General features: G+C 36.1%; 4 protein-coding genes across 9 annotated transcripts in view; 3 read left to right on the top strand and 1 right to left on the bottom strand.

Moving 5' to 3' along the window:
* Positions 1–1,908, top strand: LOC113494115 (properdin-like). The gene is made up of 2 exons (XM_026872266.1): positions 1–312; positions 1,294–1,908. Exons 1-2 carry the CDS (start codon positions 84–86, stop codon positions 1,521–1,523), a joined length of 459 nt encoding a protein of 152 aa, XP_026728067.1. The 5' UTR covers positions 1–83; the 3' UTR covers positions 1,524–1,908.
* Positions 1,909–1,999: 91 nt separating this feature from the next.
* On the top strand, positions 2,000–5,443 carry LOC113494116. The gene is made up of 5 exons (XM_026872267.1): positions 2,000–2,399; positions 3,661–3,791; positions 4,689–4,805; positions 4,923–5,012; positions 5,179–5,443. The coding sequence occupies exons 1-5, from the start codon at positions 2,339–2,341 to the stop codon at positions 5,269–5,271; spliced, it is 492 nt and encodes a 163-aa protein (XP_026728068.1). The 5' UTR covers positions 2,000–2,338; the 3' UTR covers positions 5,272–5,443.
* Positions 5,444–5,592: 149 nt separating this feature from the next.
* Positions 5,593–8,187, top strand: LOC113494368 (leucine-rich repeat extensin-like protein 5). 3 transcript variants are annotated; one of them, XM_026872678.1, is made up of 6 exons: positions 5,593–5,848; positions 5,930–6,082; positions 6,231–6,569; positions 7,045–7,086; positions 7,256–7,816; positions 8,028–8,187. In XM_026872678.1, exons 1-5 carry the CDS (start codon positions 5,698–5,700, stop codon positions 7,288–7,290), a joined length of 720 nt encoding a protein of 239 aa, XP_026728479.1. In that variant the 5' UTR covers positions 5,593–5,697; the 3' UTR covers positions 7,291–7,816; positions 8,028–8,187. The 3 variants fall into 3 exon arrangements, with proteins under 3 accessions (XP_026728479.1, XP_026728480.1, XP_026728481.1); XM_026872679.1 differs by having other exon boundaries at positions 5,594–5,848; positions 6,231–6,558; XM_026872680.1 differs by lacking the exons at positions 7,256–7,816; positions 8,028–8,187 and having other exon boundaries at positions 5,594–5,848; positions 6,231–6,558; positions 7,045–7,249.
* Positions 8,188–11,330: 3,143 nt separating this feature from the next.
* The window catches only part of LOC113494044 (insulin-like growth factor 2 mRNA-binding protein 1), a 38,687-nt gene continuing 33,343 nt past the window's right edge, over positions 11,331–16,674 (bottom strand). For all 4 annotated transcript variants that reach the window (XM_026872178.1, XM_026872177.1, XM_026872176.1 and 1 more), the window contains exon 8: positions 11,331–16,648. In XM_026872178.1, the coding sequence (XP_026727979.1) occupies positions 16,559–16,648 (90 nt within the window). In that variant the 3' untranslated portion in view covers positions 11,331–16,558. The remainder of the gene's footprint in view (positions 16,649–16,674) is intronic.

Raw genomic sequence — 16,674 nt, forward strand, 5'->3', positions numbered from 1 at the left:
CAAATATTTTATCTCTGGGAAACTCCTGTCACGTGTCACAAAATGTCATTAGAGGTATATTTGCAGACATACGAAATAATAACATGTATACAATTACTTTTGTACTAGCAGTTATCACTTGCCTTGCAAACTCGAAACATAGAAGTAAGAAAGAAGATAAATTACTCTTGAGTCCTATCGAGCTAATTGATCTGGTTCGAGAAGAGCAGCACAAAAACCGCGGGTCCTTACCGAAGTCGCCGGCATTCGTGACTGAGACGCAGACAGAGAAACCAAAAGCGGAGGAAACTGAGGATGTTGAATTTGAACCAGGTTCGAACTGTTTTTTCAATGTTGTAAGAACTATTTTCTATCAAACATAAAGCAGTAAACTGGATACATATCTACCACAAAAAATGGATGAAAAAAGCAATAGATCAGACAGAATGGAAAAATCTATGGGAGGCCTTTTCCCTGCAGTGGGGCAGAAACGGCTTTACTAAAAAAGGGTGGCAGATTGCATGTTGTAGATGTAATGATATTTAAAAATGGGTCAAAAAAGAGCACGTGCCAGACCAACTACACTTCGAAATTTAGTACCCACACCTACTATCAGTTTACTGTTCCTCTAAATACCTAAAGTAGAAATCGTCATGATCATTCGTCCCCACCCCAATATACGTACACATATGTAGCGAAGATCAGCAAGTATTGCCTATTGGCTAGTGTCCACCTACTTTGTGCCGACCTCACTCCAAACGTGTACCTACCTATACAAATAGGCAAATGGAAGGGTGATGCATCTGTGTGAAACTGGGTGGGGTTAAAGTCAATGAAATCAATGCAACTGTTTGACCACCCCTTACGCAACGCCCCGACGTCATTTGCATATAAATAGTTTTGCATTGTGCATTCGTATACAATCTTGATAACAGTTGCTTTTTATATTTGCTCTGAATGCTGCATTGGATGCTGCTGAATTTTGTCAACGGTCCGGAAAACGACTCCCTCTTTAAGGATAGAAATCTTTAATGCGGGTGTTGTTCCGGGGTTTTCAGAAACATTCAAGTTACATACACAAAGACACCCAGACTTAAGACAGGCGTTCGTGGATCACACAAAGGCGTTTCCTACGCGAGGATTGAACCCGCGACATATTGCGCTCCGAGGGTTTGGCGTGGGGACCTCAACCATTTGGCTACAGTAGTATCGTCCATGCCTCATAAACGACGAAACTTAAGTTTGTTAGAGTAAGAGAGAGAGAAAGTCAGAGTTTTTAAAAAGCTATAACTGATTATTAATTTATTTAAACAGAATCGTGTGAAGACGATAAGACGTTAAAGAATCGTAAGATTTGGAGTAGATGGAGCAAATGGGGTGATTGTTCGGTGACGTGCGGCGGCGGCACGATCACGCGCTACCGGCTGTGCGTGGCGGGCAGGTGCGCGCCGGGCGAGCGCGAGGAACAGCGCCGCCCCTGCGCGCGCGCGCCCTGCCACACGGACTTCTACAACATTACTGACGACTTACACGAAATAGAATAACATCGCCTGTACCCAAGTTATATTTATGTGGTCCCTAGCTTTAGTGGAAAGCGCTTGTTTCAAATTAATGAAAGCTAGTTTCGACAAGTCACGTGCCTTTTTTCATTTGATTTCCTATATTCGAGCGTCTTCAATCAAGGCTAATGGTTGTCGACATTTACTTGGCTGCTACAATTAAAAAAAAAACGACATGTTCTAAAATTTGTGTCTATATTTCGCTTGACGATGACAAAAACAGCTTGAAAAGGAGAGCGAGGTTTTGCTTTACGTCATTCTTGACCAACCTAGACAAACCTATGTAATTGTACTTTTATAGCTTGACTCTGAACTGTTATGAGATTGAGTATCTGTAACAAAAAGTGTTTATATAAATATATCTACTATCTATATTTGTTTTACTTGTTGAACTCAATTATATAATGAAATTATTGATTAAATAAAGAACTCAGTTCTGGTATTTATTTACCAATTTTTAATAAGAATTTGGCCCGCCCAGGGTCGGTTGTTACCCACATCGAAAACGATGTTTCTACTCAATGAATATCATTTTCAAGAACAGAGGGACATTTGATCCCGGTAAAAGCGTCTAGTAACGAAATTCTAAGAGTTACAAAGAAATGGTGATACCTATATTCATATATGCTTCGAAGAATTTCATTGGAGTGGTAATTACCGCGGAACACTTGTGTTTACAAGCACAAGTCAACATAATTATTTCTCACGGCATCATCGGTTTATGAGAGACCGACACCGCCACTCGCATCCTTCAGATTATCGCGGTAGCGCGGTTCTGTTCGATCTGAAATCAGTACAAAATGTATATTTTTTTGACGTTAGCTTTTCTGCCTGCTGTGACTAATTTTGTGTCATGTGAATGTAAGTAATCTGGCATAGGGTAATGTCTACTTCGTGATATTAACTAAGTGAGGTGTCTGGTATTCTAGTGTTTCATTTTATAATACTTTCTAGAAAGATGTGCTCCAAGTTTATTTATAGGGACTTTGACAACGTTTCATAAGAAAATTCAAGGCCACGTTAGGAGTGCGTCAAATATACCTGCCTGTCAGGGCCGGATTTAGGGAAAGGCAACCAGGGCGAAAGCCCCGAGGCCCCCACAAGCAGAGGGCCTCCACAATGGAGACTTCGGGAAAAAAAAACTTTAAAATTTCAACTAGTAAACCTAGTAAACATCTTTTCTTTTGATATTTTTTACCTACAAAATTGTTCATTTTATTTGGAAAATAATGTGGGACAACGGGGCCTCCACTAATTTGTTACCCCAAGGCTTCTGGACCCCTAAATCCGGCCCTGCTGCCTGTTAGAGTTTTTAACATGCGAGTTTTTATTAAAATAACAAGCTTAATTATGTGCTATAAAACAAAGACAAATAAAACTGACTGAAAAACGACGGGAGCGCGTTGTTCCGTGAGAGTTCCCATGGCTGCGGTCTGAGTATATCTATAATATCTATTGTATTGTCACCGAATTCATTACATAAATACTACAATCACATCACAATCAGAACTTGATATCGATTTTAAATGAGCTTGTAAAAATTTAATGTATGCAATGAGACATGTGTAACTAAACCTATTATGACATTTAAGCTTATTAGTAACTAACATGTTGTTTTTTCAATCTGTATCGGTAAATGAGCAAAGCATCATGATGCCCATCGCCCCGCAGGACAATTTTCAATTTTGTTATACTTTATTTAAAAACACCAGCTCAAAGTATTGTATACATTACCTACTTTGAGATTATTATTATATATTCGGAAGATCCGCACTGCTCTGATGCATTGATGGCCAACGGGGAACGCTGTGAGTTCAAGCCACAGAGGACCAATCCGCGTTCTGACGATTTTCTAGCGCTATTAACTCTTTTTCTGATTGTTTTGCCGAATATTGGTGTTACATCGTTCTCATATAGGTAAAGGTAGGAAATGAAACTATAATAATGTAACCCAGATAATTATTATATGGCAGTGAAAAAGAGTGACCATGCAGTTTCTTGCTAGTTCTCCCCATTTTTTTGTCTAATTGATATAAAGAGTTTGACTTTGACTAAGTGTCGCTGCTGTTCAGGGGTTCCGGGAGCTGTGAAACCTGCCTAAGGTGGTAATTTATTCTTTCAGCAACCTTCGAGCCACCAAGAGAAGGTCCACCGAGAACAACCTTCAAATCTGTGGTAAACGAAGGTTCATCCATACCAATAACAACTGTAGCAGATTTCAGATCGCTGTATTCATATCAACCTACGTCACGCGTGAGTAACTTCCTTATTTTCATATTTTTACTCTCACCGACTTTTTTGCTTTATAATTATGTAAATTGGGATGAAACCAACGCATTTCTTAAATAAACATGTTAAACAGTTCCCAATATTGTTTTAAATATTGATTCTGTTTGTGTCTCAAAATTAACAACACTATAAATCAAGATCGTGATTTTTTGTTCTTGTGGAATATGCAATGACGGACTGAACCCTTATCAAATTGAGCAAATGCCTAGGTAAGTATTCTTGCCAGGGGTGCCCCAGCAGATGCTAAAAATCGTTTTTAGGACATATTCGCCAAAAATTCTCATACTCCTATTCTCTTCAAAAAAATCGGAAATTTATTAGTCTATTCATAAACCCGGTGCCACTTGCCCGCTCGCTGTCCGTCCGTTCGTGCAATCGTCAATCCGAATGCAACGGAATTGCGATCAGCCAATCACAAGTCATCCCTTCTCCGCGGGGCTCCGCCAGGAGCGAAAAGCAGCTGTTTTTGAGCAATATGTATACATATTAGAATAAATAAAGAATGAAATAATACATATATACATACTTTATATATAAATACGGAAATTATGATTTATTTTTCCAAGAAGAACACTAATGTTTTAAGCTGTAAAATACTCTAATTGACATGCGCATAGCATATTTATGCATGGATTGCTGATATTCTATTGATAGTCTAAATCCGCCACTAGGAATGGGATAGTGAGGATATTACTAACAGTTTTCTGGCTTTACCACTCTCCGGGGGCCAAATCACTATAGATTTGATGTGATAGCATTTAATTAATTAGGTACACTTGGTTTTTTTGTTTCTAGAAAGATAATGTCACCATGGGACAAAGTTAATTAACCTTCGCAATTATTATTTTTCTATTTTTACAGCAGCCACAAGGTTGGGGGCAAAACGACGCCAGATATAGGATGCTGCTAAGATCACCACAATCCTTGACAAAGCTTGCGAAGACACTGTCAATTGGATTCGATCCGTCTTTTAGTAAGGTATAATTAAATTACCTACCTTCTACTTTAATTACTATCTTTTGATATGCTAGGTGAAGGTCTGTAGCAAAAACCTTGGGTTACTCGCGCAGAATTATTGCATTTTTTCTTTTACAGGACTACTTCGAACCGTTTGAAAAAAGAGCGAAGCCAGTGACTCTCATCGCTTTCAGGAAAAATGGATTTGTGCCTCGCCATACTTTCAAAGTGGGTGATAGTTTTATACCGACATACATATTAGTAATTCTCTTTTACCTATAAGCAAAAAACACTTGCAACTAGAAGACTTCTTTGCCTGAGTTAATACAATTATTTTTGTTTTGTTTTAACTGGCGTCGCAAATGTGAGATGTTTTAATTGTTTGTTGTTGCAGTACGCAGAGAGGGTATCGACAGAGGTCGCGGAACAACAGTCTCCGTATAATGAAGTGGGAAGTTTCTGGCAAGACGACCTAATAGACTCTTAGATCCGGACGGCGGCGTGTCACCACATGGCCGTAGTTCTAACAATCATGGTTTGGAGTTACTTGAGTGAACAAAATGTTGTGATAGTAAAGTTAAAAGCAAAAAAACAAATGCTACCTAGGATCTTAACTAATCTTGACATAAGTATTAGATTAGTTTTTTTAAGTTTACTGCTATCATTTACTCTAGTTTTAATATTATTTTGTAACTAGAAATAAATTATTTTGATATATTTTCTTGAACCATTATTTCCAATAATATTTGTGCCAAACAACTTTGTTGTACAACAGCAAATTGTAAATCCTTGAACATAACAATTTAAGAGTTCAGTCATAACGCTATTTTTATTGCATTGCATTGTTATTAAAATGTAAAACAATAAAATTTTGTGGAAAATATTGTTGAGTTAGACGGGAAATGTTTACATTATGAGTCTTACGACAGATCTACTCATTTTTCTGGCTTCTTTTATAATTATTAACTTTAAAGGAGCAACTGCGGAGAACTTTGCATTAGATGTTGATGAAGAAGAAGAAAGCTTAAAACAAGCAATATTTCTGGTCGAGTTACTAAAATCAGGTAGATTCAGTGACGATCAGTGTCTTCGTTACTGTACTGGTTGTTCTCTACGAACTCTAAATAATAATGATTCCTTTTCAGATTTTGGCAAAAGTTTAAGAGAGAATAATTACGTTATAAGCAATGCAGATAATGTTACTGAAGAGAACAGTACTTGCCCGACTCCTATAGGCGATTTAGAGAACGCTACAGAGCCTGTAAGCACCGCAGAGAATTCAACGAGCATTTCCCCAGGTAGGTAAAGTACAGCAACAAATAATTATTTACAAACTTAAGTAGTAGGTACAGACCAAATAAACTGCCAGGCAACAGGCCGCTTATCGGTAACAAACAAAAATCAAAAGTACTTGAGCATATACAAGTGCGTATACGTTTTTCTCAGGTGCTGCAAGAAGTGATGTGCCAGCAGCGACTCCGTCTACAATGCCCGAGGTGCGCGTCCTTACGAGCTCTCCCGGGTATATCCCGCCCGGGTACGGCTTGCCCGTGTATGGCGCTCCAGGGTATGGCGCCCCTGGGTATGGCCTTTCGGGCTACGGAGTCCCCGCGGCTAGCACTGCAGGGAACCTTGCCTCCGCATCCATTCCGCCGGTTCCAGGAAACCCACCGTACTCGAACTGGCCGGCTATGCCTAACATGCCTATGCCCGGCTACCAGATTTCCCCTGGAATGCCGCAACGAAGAAATTTTCCTGCCGATGAAAATTATAGGTTCCCGTACAGTAAGATACTTATCTTTTACCTATCCTAATTCTTCTTAGCAATATTACTAACCCTATGTTAGGTTTCATTTTCCTTTAGCTCTTGTCGGTTACTAAAATAGATGTAATATGGGTAAAATCAGACACGTTGATAAAGGCATTTTAATCAAATATTCTTTGAATAAAGTGCCCTTATAAATGAAAACGTACCAACTATTTACGCTACAAACAAATAAATAAAAGACCTGTAAATGGACAGATTCGATTAGTAAAAACCAATTGAAATTATCTAGAATTAAACCAATAGCTATTATTTTTATTGCCAATATATTTATTTAGTTATACGTCGTTATTTACATACTAGTATCGTTAACACTAAAATAAATCGATAAGAAAATAAAAGCGACATCGTTATCATAGAATGCAAAAAAAAATCGTTAGAAAAGTACATAAGCAGGAAGGTCATATGTTTAATTCTTGTCTTCGTTTCTTACAGGGTTCAGCCGAAGAAGAATGATGCCTGATTATTACTATTTTGGTAACTAAGTACTTGTAAACTACTGTTGATACCTATAAAGTGACGATAAATAAAAGAGAGATCAAGTGTTAATTCTACAGCGAAAACGCTAAATGGATTAACTGCCGACTAATTACAGACACTCAATTGATTATAATTAGCCATTTACATCCAAATTAAACTATTTCAGATGCTCCTCCAGTTATCCCTCAAGGTAAGAAATAACCATAAGTGTAGAAAACTAGGCGATAGGTTTTTTTCTGAGCTTACTATCAATGACTTTGGACTCTGGTCAAGTACATTGACGAAAGAAAAACTCCAAGGTATATTTTATTTTCTCCAAAAATCATGCCTTTAGAACGAGACATTATGAAACCAGCTGATGATTGAAAAAATAAGAGAACAGGAAGAGATGCCTTCCAATGGAATGGAATCGACTCGATAGATTTGTAGGATAGATGGCGCAAGTTACAACTGCTGATAGTAATTCTAAGATAGGCCATTATTTTTTAGTTATATATTCTTTAACCGTAATTTTCTATCGTTATTTCAACGCTGGTACAACTACTAGTAGTAGGTATCATAATAGTTCTGCTCTAGAGCATTTCAGTGAACAGGTCGTTGTTCTCTTACAAGTACTTAAATACTCAAGTGTATCATCACCAATTAGATACTTTAACTGACTAATCATCAATATTTATAGGAAATTACCGAAGACAAGGAAGTGATGACCAATCTTCAAATAAAACAGGTAAGCTGAGAACAGCAAAGCCAGTGCTTCGACATAAACAATAAGATTGAATTGTAAATTACGTTCTAACAATATGTTTAAAGCATTTTTTCTTGCACACATCCTGCCTTGCACATTAGTCATAAAACGTGTGTAAAAAACATTATCTGATTAGAATTGAGTATAAGCTTCAAGAATAAGTAGCTAACACTTCAATGTAATCATTTTTCAGAAAACACACAACCATCAGCCACAAATACAACATTACCGAGCAATGTAACCTCCTTGCGTGCAGAAGAGAACATAACTCACACATCTAATACTCCAGCAACGGCATTACCATTGATATCTCAAAATACACCTCGACCGTTGACCCACACACCTACATCAATGTCCTCTGTGCAGACAAGAAGTTCACGGGATGAGTCTGCTCTGACGTCATTACTATCACAACCTACAAGCGAAAAGGCATCCTCATCAAATACAATTCAAAGTAAAGTCGATATTACGCCTACATTAATTGCCAAAGGTAATTAGGTTTTTAGTTTTCGAGATTAAGGAAACTGAATATATATTTAATAGTTTCTTAACAAAAAACATTTCTCCATACGCTTTCTTGCAATCGCTGGTGGAAACCACACTTTTTATTCACTAAGAACTCTTTTAACTTATTTTCAATTTCACTTTTAGAATATTCATATCTACTATTCATGTTACATTTTTCTTTCATTCAGTAACGAGTGCAATTACCTCTAAACGCAAAATCAAACAAAAATTAAAAAACGCTCCCAAATCCAATTTGCGTCATTCGCAAACCCTAGCAACAAACGAAAAGTACACGAGTGAAGACGTAGAGATGTCACAAGCTGCATCAGAATTACTCAAAGAATTTAAAGGAACCACAACAGAAAATATGCTAATGTCAAACGATTTCGAGAAGCCCACGAGAAGAAAATCAAGTACGACCATGAAAATATATTTGAAAGGCAGTTCACGACTTCCTGTACCGCTTCCTGAAAACAATGCCTTTTGTTACGCTTACCCTCATAATGCTCTTTGTGGCAGTGCTATGTAAAAATAAAGCGGGATAAAGCCTTTGGGGGAAATCAATATCATTAAAATCTAGACTATAACATAGTCTCTTCGTTATCTTTATTCAAAACTTTTTAAACCATTAAAACCAGTATATAAGTAATGCAATAGTATTTTTATGTAAAGAGTTGTGGAGAACAATCAATATAAAATATGAATGCTTTTACACTACGTGATGTTATGAAGCGCTAATTTTAAATGAAGTGGTCTGCGGCAACCCTGAACGTATCAGGAACGCTACGCGATGTGGCGACCGATTCTGAATATTACATAAACAATTTATATACGCCATTTTTATGGTCTCCAATAAAAATATGTTTTTTAAAGTTCTTTGGGTAGTTTACCATTAATAATTCATGTGCTCAGCATGTATTTTTTTAGAATAACCAAAACCAAACATATTATAACCTTAGCATTTTTGACAACACGGCCAGAACCTGTTTTTTTCTTTAATTTAGTTTTTCTATACATCTAACGTGTTACCTAATTATGTAACAAATTTGATTAAATTCGCACTATTCCTATTATTCTGCGCATTTTTCTAACACAAATATTGGAAATTTAGTACGGCCTGGGCCCCGATATTTACAATGGCCGATGTATGAATGGCAATTGGATTAAAATTGAAATTATTCCTATTTTCTTGAATTTTTACGGTAGGTAGGTATTATATACCTCTTAAACTTTTTATCTGATCAAAAAATATGTTAGCATTATATGTTGCAGATTAGAGTTAGTTCAAAAGCTTTTTGTCGTAGAACTTTAAATAAAAAAGTTGATTTCATATTAAAATTACGATCTTAGATAGGTGACTTTTTGTAGTTGCCTGTGTCAGTTTCAATAACTGCAGGAAAAAAATCTATAGCATCGGACCAAAAGGATACCTTAAGGCGGGAGTCGTTTCTTGTAAGAAAAATGAATAAATCTTTGTTGATTGTTCATGAAAATATTTATGTACAAACGAGTATTCTTCACCGCTGTGGAATTTTTAGTTACCTACTAAATACTATTACTAAATATTTATTGTAGTAATCCCCAAAATGTGGTCACCCTAAACACTGAATTTACAAGAATATGGACGCAAACGTCCAAAAGAAGTTCACTTATTGAGTAGCCATAATAGTTATTTTCATGTTTAGCGCTACAAAAACATATTTTTAAGGCTCCTCTTCACATTGGCCCATGATGAGAAATAATTACAGGCAAGCACGAATGTGTAGAAGGCGTGTTTTTCTATGATCGGCCATCATCGTCGGTAATCGTGAATAATCGGTACATCAAAGTACATCAGTAAATCACATTCGTCGAAAAATCAGTGCGTAGTTGTCTTTGATACAGTGCAGCAGTGTAGTCGTGTTCTGTTCCGATTAATAGCCAACATCTACCACCGCCTCTTCCTTCATTTAATTTTCACAATTCTTTTTCGCGCATATTGAGTAAATAATTATAAGAGCTAATTAAAATATTGCCGTATTGTCATTTGTGTTGTTAGTTTTGTTAATTATTTTGGCATTTCTAAAAGTAAATTGCCCTGTTTTTAATTGGAAATACCTACTGCTATAATTTTGAGTCTGAATAACCGTTAAATGAATACATTTATTTAAACCGTTAAATGAATGTATTCATTTAACGAATGTATTTATTCACAGGTACGAGCAATGTAAGGTACCTATAGTTTGTTCTGAATAATTAATACACACTATAAAAATAAGAATAAGTTTTATTTCCAAAAAAAATAACATTTGATGTCCACCTTCGATAGACGTCTTATCGTAACGCTAAAGAATCAGTAAATGAATAGTGAGATCATGGCCCATTGTGAAGAGGATTAGGTGGTGATACGCAAAATGATACATTTTCATAATTCATGGATTGCTCACGAGTTCTAGCTGGTTCCTAGAGGTTTAGATTGAGGAGCCACTTTAGCACTAACTACTGATATTATATTTTGCTGGCATCTGGCATCCGTTCTGCAAAATAAGCTACATTGCTGCTAATTAACCTTGAGAAACGATTTCAAAAATCTGTTCACCGTAAGGACACGCAGAATATTGGTGCTAATTGATAGTGGGACAAATAATAAAAAATGATATGGCTTCTTAATCCTTACGGGCTGTGCATACGAACTAGTCTGTTTCAAGATCAGAATTTGTTCCTTCGGGATAAAGTTACGATATTTATGAGCGCGGTCTCAAACTCTGAGATACTGCATGATTGATTAGCGAATTACCAAGGGACTAGGGGGAACGCTTAGTTTCTCGTGCAATAAAGCAGCGAATTATTCCTTCCATAAAATTCGGAATAGCGAATAGAAACGCTAGTCTGAAGAGGAACATTGGGCCACCAGACCACTACAATTGGTATTAGTGAAAAGCCGGGAGCATTAAATTAGAAGGGATCAAGGCAAAGGAAATAGTTTAATGAGTCGTAAATAAAAAACCAATTAAATTTCACCAGTTTTATTACGTTAAGAAACCTAATTTTGACAACTTTCTGTTTCTATGTTTAAAATAGCAATCTTATACTATATTGAATTTTCGTATTATTTTAAATTCAGTTCCCAAAAACATGCACAAAGATAATTATCATATTCATTTAGTAATATTGAGGTAGTTATTAGTTTCAGAACTTATACCAATTATAAATGGTTCTAAAAATAACAGTACAAATTTAAAGAAATTGCGGTGATCTATGTATGTCCTGCAAGTATAGTGAAAATAAACAATATATCAATGAATATTGGACCTTGATACATTTCTATTGAGAAGCAACAACAACAGCTCCCCAATATCTAAACAAAAATAACGCATACTGTGGGTCCCGCCTCATGAGATCGCGTATGTACGCCCGTTATTTTTTAAATATATTTCACGTGGCGGACGCCACGAAACGAGTATTGCGAAACGGTGTCGCTACTGTCGCACCGTCCCGCCGTGTCCGCTGTGTAGTCGGTACATTCGCCCGGCCGCCACGTGATCACGCTACACACTGATATACATGCTCCAGCAAGGTACATAAATACATACGACATACATAAACACTATTACTATAGACTCGGTAAACTTCTTTAGCATACACTGGAGGGGATCTAACATACGAACAACAGAATGAGTGCTCCATTTCCCCACTAAATTAAACTAACAAGTAATTGAATAAAAAAAAATGCAATGTGTGCTCGAGGCTTTCGAAAAAACAAAAATGTATTCATAATATCCTGCTGATATTTTCATACACATATTAGATACTATCCAAAAAGACAATCATGCACATTTAAATGAAATAGATCCTTTCACACGTAAATACACAAAATAGTGGTTACACACACGAGAAAGAATTATAATGTAATGTAAATAACAGTAGAACCATCAAACAAGAATGATAATAATATTAGCGACAATGACATGTAAGTAATGGGCGCGAGGGCGCGACGGCAGGGGTGTAGTTCAGTCTCGTGGCCGCGCGCCGCTCGCGCCTACATCAACTTAAACTACTTCACAACGATACAATAATCAACTAAAACTATTTCTGCATCCTATCATTACAAATCATAATGTACCCTCTCTTGCTTACATTTGGAAGGAATAAACAACATGCCTATATGTACACTCTTTCTGTCGCAGTGAAAGTAACCGTATATTATATTCCATTTTGATAGCCGATGCAAGCGGAATCTGGCTGTCTGTGTCGGACAATAGTCGGTCAAACGGAGCCTGCTGCTATTGACCGATATTGAACACAAGAAACAAGCCAATTTCTCTTGTCCAGAAATATTGTATTAACTACTTACGAGTGGAAATGTTACACCAATATGAATTCTAACATTAATTCAAGACATCCAAATACCGATAATGCATACATTTTTTTAGCGAAACAATAGCTTGCATACATCTACACATATATTTATCACTCGTACCGTATTTAAGTAATAACATTTAATGCGCAAAATGATATCATAATTTAGTAAATTTACTAAAAATATTCAATTGCAGATGGTCGGTCTTTCAGCAAAAGGTGTTATTTCGTGAAGTATGGAATGTAAAATTATTTGCTGATATACAATAGGATTCGTTCCAGTATCCTGACGACTACGCTATTTTAGCGTCAACCATTTTAAACACTCCTAACATTAGAAGTTCAGTATTATAAATTCAGAGCCTTATAGTAAGACAACTCAACATTGTAGAACGTCGATAATAGTAATTGGTACTTTATATACTACTTCTTGGCATATCAGTTTATAAGTGATACAGCTATTGTGGAGAGTAACAAAGTTAGCGAGCATTGGCACGCATATTACATAATTTACTAGACACACATTATTATTTACTTTGATTCTGGACAATTAACAAAATCCAATCACAATTAGTTGCACCTGCACGAAGCCATTCTATGAGGGCGCACAGTGCAGTTTAGTTTGCTCTCACTGCTCTGATCATAGCCAGTTATTTTGATATGTTAGTAAAAATTAAATAAATTTTTCATACCATTAGATATTGACATATCAATAGACTCATGTGTGTTTGTGTGCTATATACAAGCGCGCACAGTTATTATCCGTAGCGTGTAAAGGAACTCACGTACATAAAAACTATAGTGAATATTGTTCTCGTACTAAATAAAGATACCGTTAAAGATAATAGACGGATTAGTCACATTAAAATTAAGCCGTTATAAATTTACGATTAGTTTCTCATTATAGTAAATATAAATATATAAAATACAATTAAAAACAACTATATTACCAGTTTCAATAATCAACAGTAACTGAGTTAAGGAGAAATAGGTATATCATTAACATTGTAGCATATATTTCTTATAGAATTAATTGAGATATAAGGAAAATGTTATTTAAAGAATAAATCATAAAATTATAACGGCGATATAATTGTATCTATCCACGGTTCGTACTTATAAGTGGTTTCATAGTATGTCGATGAATATAAAGCACCTACAGCACGTTGTTTTCCGACTGACTATAAGGAGTTATTTGCCAAATGTGAGATTATTTTCAATAATATGTGGAAGCAATACAAAATTGCATAACAATACTTTATATTATAATTAAGATTATATACTATTGGAATTAAACACAAAAGAATTTTGTGTTGTTCAAAACATAATGCATAAAAGAAAATACTCTCGAATAAATTAATAAATATAACTAGCAATGTCGCACCCAATGATATTGTATAAAAGATAAGTTACCCTTAAACATATACCAACGTCTAAAATCTGCCTGCGCTGGTATATATTTATGTATTTAATGTTCAAATATTGACAAGTTGCACTAATAAAGCACAAAAGATAGGAAGAAGCACGTAAGTAAAGAGATGGCTATAATTTGAACGATCGATGCAGACTAAAGACAAGATGTCCCGAATAGAAAGAACCTTTAGGTCTTCAAAATCCGTGCTCTGGTAACATATATGCCTTATTTTCTATACATTATATCATTGGTCGCACCAATATGCATAAATACCGAAGTAAGTTTTACAAAAAAAATGTCATGAATTGACACTTATCAGTTATGGAAATGAAGAAAATATAGTTGATATAAAAGATTCTTCCGATAGAGACTACAAACAGTCTTGGAAAATGCATCGCCATAAACCTTGTTCAAGTCTGGATCATATAACGTGGAACTCAATATACAGTTACTTTGCTATGGACTATCGCATTGAGCTAAATTAACTTCGACACCGTTCGAATATTCAATAAGCAAAATAAAGGTTGCAATAGATTTCCTTCTTGTTTGGCACTCATCTATCGGAAGACCTTGTTGATGGTACCTGAATCTTTATCAAATTCATTCATGTAACATATGTATTATGTTACCCAAAATTTTTACCTAATAACAAGTTTAACAATGCAAAGCTAAGCTAAAACGCGATGTTTAAAAATACGCAAAATGACGCAACTGGGTACCTAAATCTTTATAACTTTGATTTGTCATCAGAGTTATTAGGCAATTTTCTTCATTTTAATCTCCGGTAAGCATGCATGTGTACCCTATACATTCAGCACTAAAACCTTGGAGCAGAAAATATTACGTCATTCAAGTTTAATGAATTGAAAATTATTTTAATGCATTTGGGACATGAAACAGACGTGTTATCAGGATGTTAACGGATAAGTGTTGAAGTATCGGGACATCAGCTGGTGAAGACCGGAGCCGGTGCGGCGCACGCAACAACCATGCGCCGTCACCACGGTCGTCTTCACGACTTACAATTTATAATTTTATTATAATCTAACCTAAAAATTGAGAAAATGGAAATAAGAATGTGAAACATTCTTAGTAACATTTTTGCCAAAACTTCCATATATTATCACAATTATACATACATATAAATATCTAAGCTTTTCATTAATTTTGATATTATTCACTTAATCTTAATCTCTCATACTTTAAATTATCTCACTTGGCACAATGATAACGCAAATCGTACAACTGAATAATAAAACATATCACGTTAGAACCGAACAATACGACCGACGCGACGTTTATACTCGCACCATTAAACGCTACGGTGTCGTTCAAATGTCGAAGTTTGTATTACATTTTCAATACAAGAAAACATTATAAAGCTAACAAAGACAAAATTACAAAGAAAACGATCAACAAATGTTACTTACAAATTAAAACTCATAAGTTTACTCCTTACTCTCCAACAATTACTATTATATCAAAAATATTTAAGTCGATAATAATTAGGTAGATCCTCGTCTCCTTATCGTGGATAGGAGAGCGGGCGCGGGACACGTGGCGCGAAGCGCTTCCGGCCTCATCGCGCCTAGTCTAGTCAAGGCTCGTCACTTCGTCAGGCCGATTCGACACGATCGGCGTTCACTCTTTGGATTAGTTACTTCACTCCAACACACACATCAGTTCAATAGAAACCATTGTACGACACATTCTCAGCAGCATGCATGCAGAAACTCCGTGTATCGTTTAAAGAAATTTTCTTACAATATACTTTGCAAAGCCGTTTTGTCCAATGAGCCTCCTCGTTAAAGCAACGTCGTCTTATTTTCTTTCCCAGATGGCTATTTCCCACACACCCTTCAAATAATTATTATATTTAACAGTATAGTGCAGTGATTTTAACAGATTAAACTATTACTTCATAACAAAAACATAATATGCACTTCTTGTGTGTATATAGAATGGTATGACTATAGATATGGCTATTAACATTTGTATATATTATGTATAGAGAACATAATCGATAACTATTGCAATCTATGACAACTATTTAAATTGTAGTAGAATAACATGGTATGAAACAATATAACAATTATTACGATCATCATTAAAAAAATAGTGTATATGAATAATATTATATATATAATATATATTCAAATATTAATGATCAACATAGATAATTCCCGGGATAAAATATGGATCAATATCAATAGATTTAATTATAATTCACTACAATAATAGAATTACGTCAACAACAACATTTGGACACAATATATGTTGGGCCAACTCGACAGCCTGAAGTGTCCGCACGCGGATAGATAAACTTGAAAATGCTTAAGCTGGTCTAGTAAGAAGAATCGGCGTGAGGTGGTCGGCCGCTTGATAAGGCTGCCCGAGCTGACGGGGTGGCGAGGGTGAGAGGTGATGCTGAGGGCGCGCGGGGGGTCTCGGCGGAGTGGAGGCGTTTACTGCGGCACCGGCGGCGGCTGAGCGGCGCGGCGGCGGCCCGGCGCGCTCGCCTGTGCAACCATCGCGCGAATGCGTCGCTGCGCCGACTGATAACATCATACAAAACATCGGA

Source organism: Trichoplusia ni, chromosome 5 (assembly GCF_003590095.1).
Source record: "Trichoplusia ni isolate ovarian cell line Hi5 chromosome 5, tn1, whole genome shotgun sequence".
Lineage (NCBI taxonomy): Eukaryota > Metazoa > Arthropoda > Insecta > Lepidoptera > Noctuidae > Trichoplusia > Trichoplusia ni.

Bases quoted from the DNA above. Each gene is read 5' to 3' on its own strand.
- LOC113494115 (XM_026872266.1), top strand. From the start codon at position 84: ATGTATACAATTACTTTTGTACTAGCAGTTATCACTTGCCTTGCAAAC. The intron at 313-1,293 runs GTTCGAACTGTT...TTATTTAAACAG, and splicing joins GGATGTTGAATTTGAACCAG to AATCGTGTGAAGACGATAAG.
- LOC113494116 (XM_026872267.1), top strand. From the start codon at position 2,339: ATGTATATTTTTTTGACGTTAGCTTTTCTGCCTGCTGTGACTAATTTT. The intron at 4,806-4,922 runs GTATAATTAAAT...TTTCTTTTACAG, and splicing joins TCGATCCGTCTTTTAGTAAG to GACTACTTCGAACCGTTTGA. The intron at 5,013-5,178 runs GTGGGTGATAGT...TTGTTGTTGCAG, and splicing joins TGCCTCGCCATACTTTCAAA to TACGCAGAGAGGGTATCGAC.
- LOC113494368 (XM_026872678.1), top strand. From the start codon at position 5,698: ATGAGTCTTACGACAGATCTACTCATTTTTCTGGCTTCTTTTATAATT. The intron at 5,849-5,929 runs GTAGATTCAGTG...ATTCCTTTTCAG, and splicing joins GGTCGAGTTACTAAAATCAG to ATTTTGGCAAAAGTTTAAGA. The intron at 6,570-7,044 runs GTAAGATACTTA...CGTTTCTTACAG, and splicing joins AAATTATAGGTTCCCGTACA to GGTTCAGCCGAAGAAGAATG.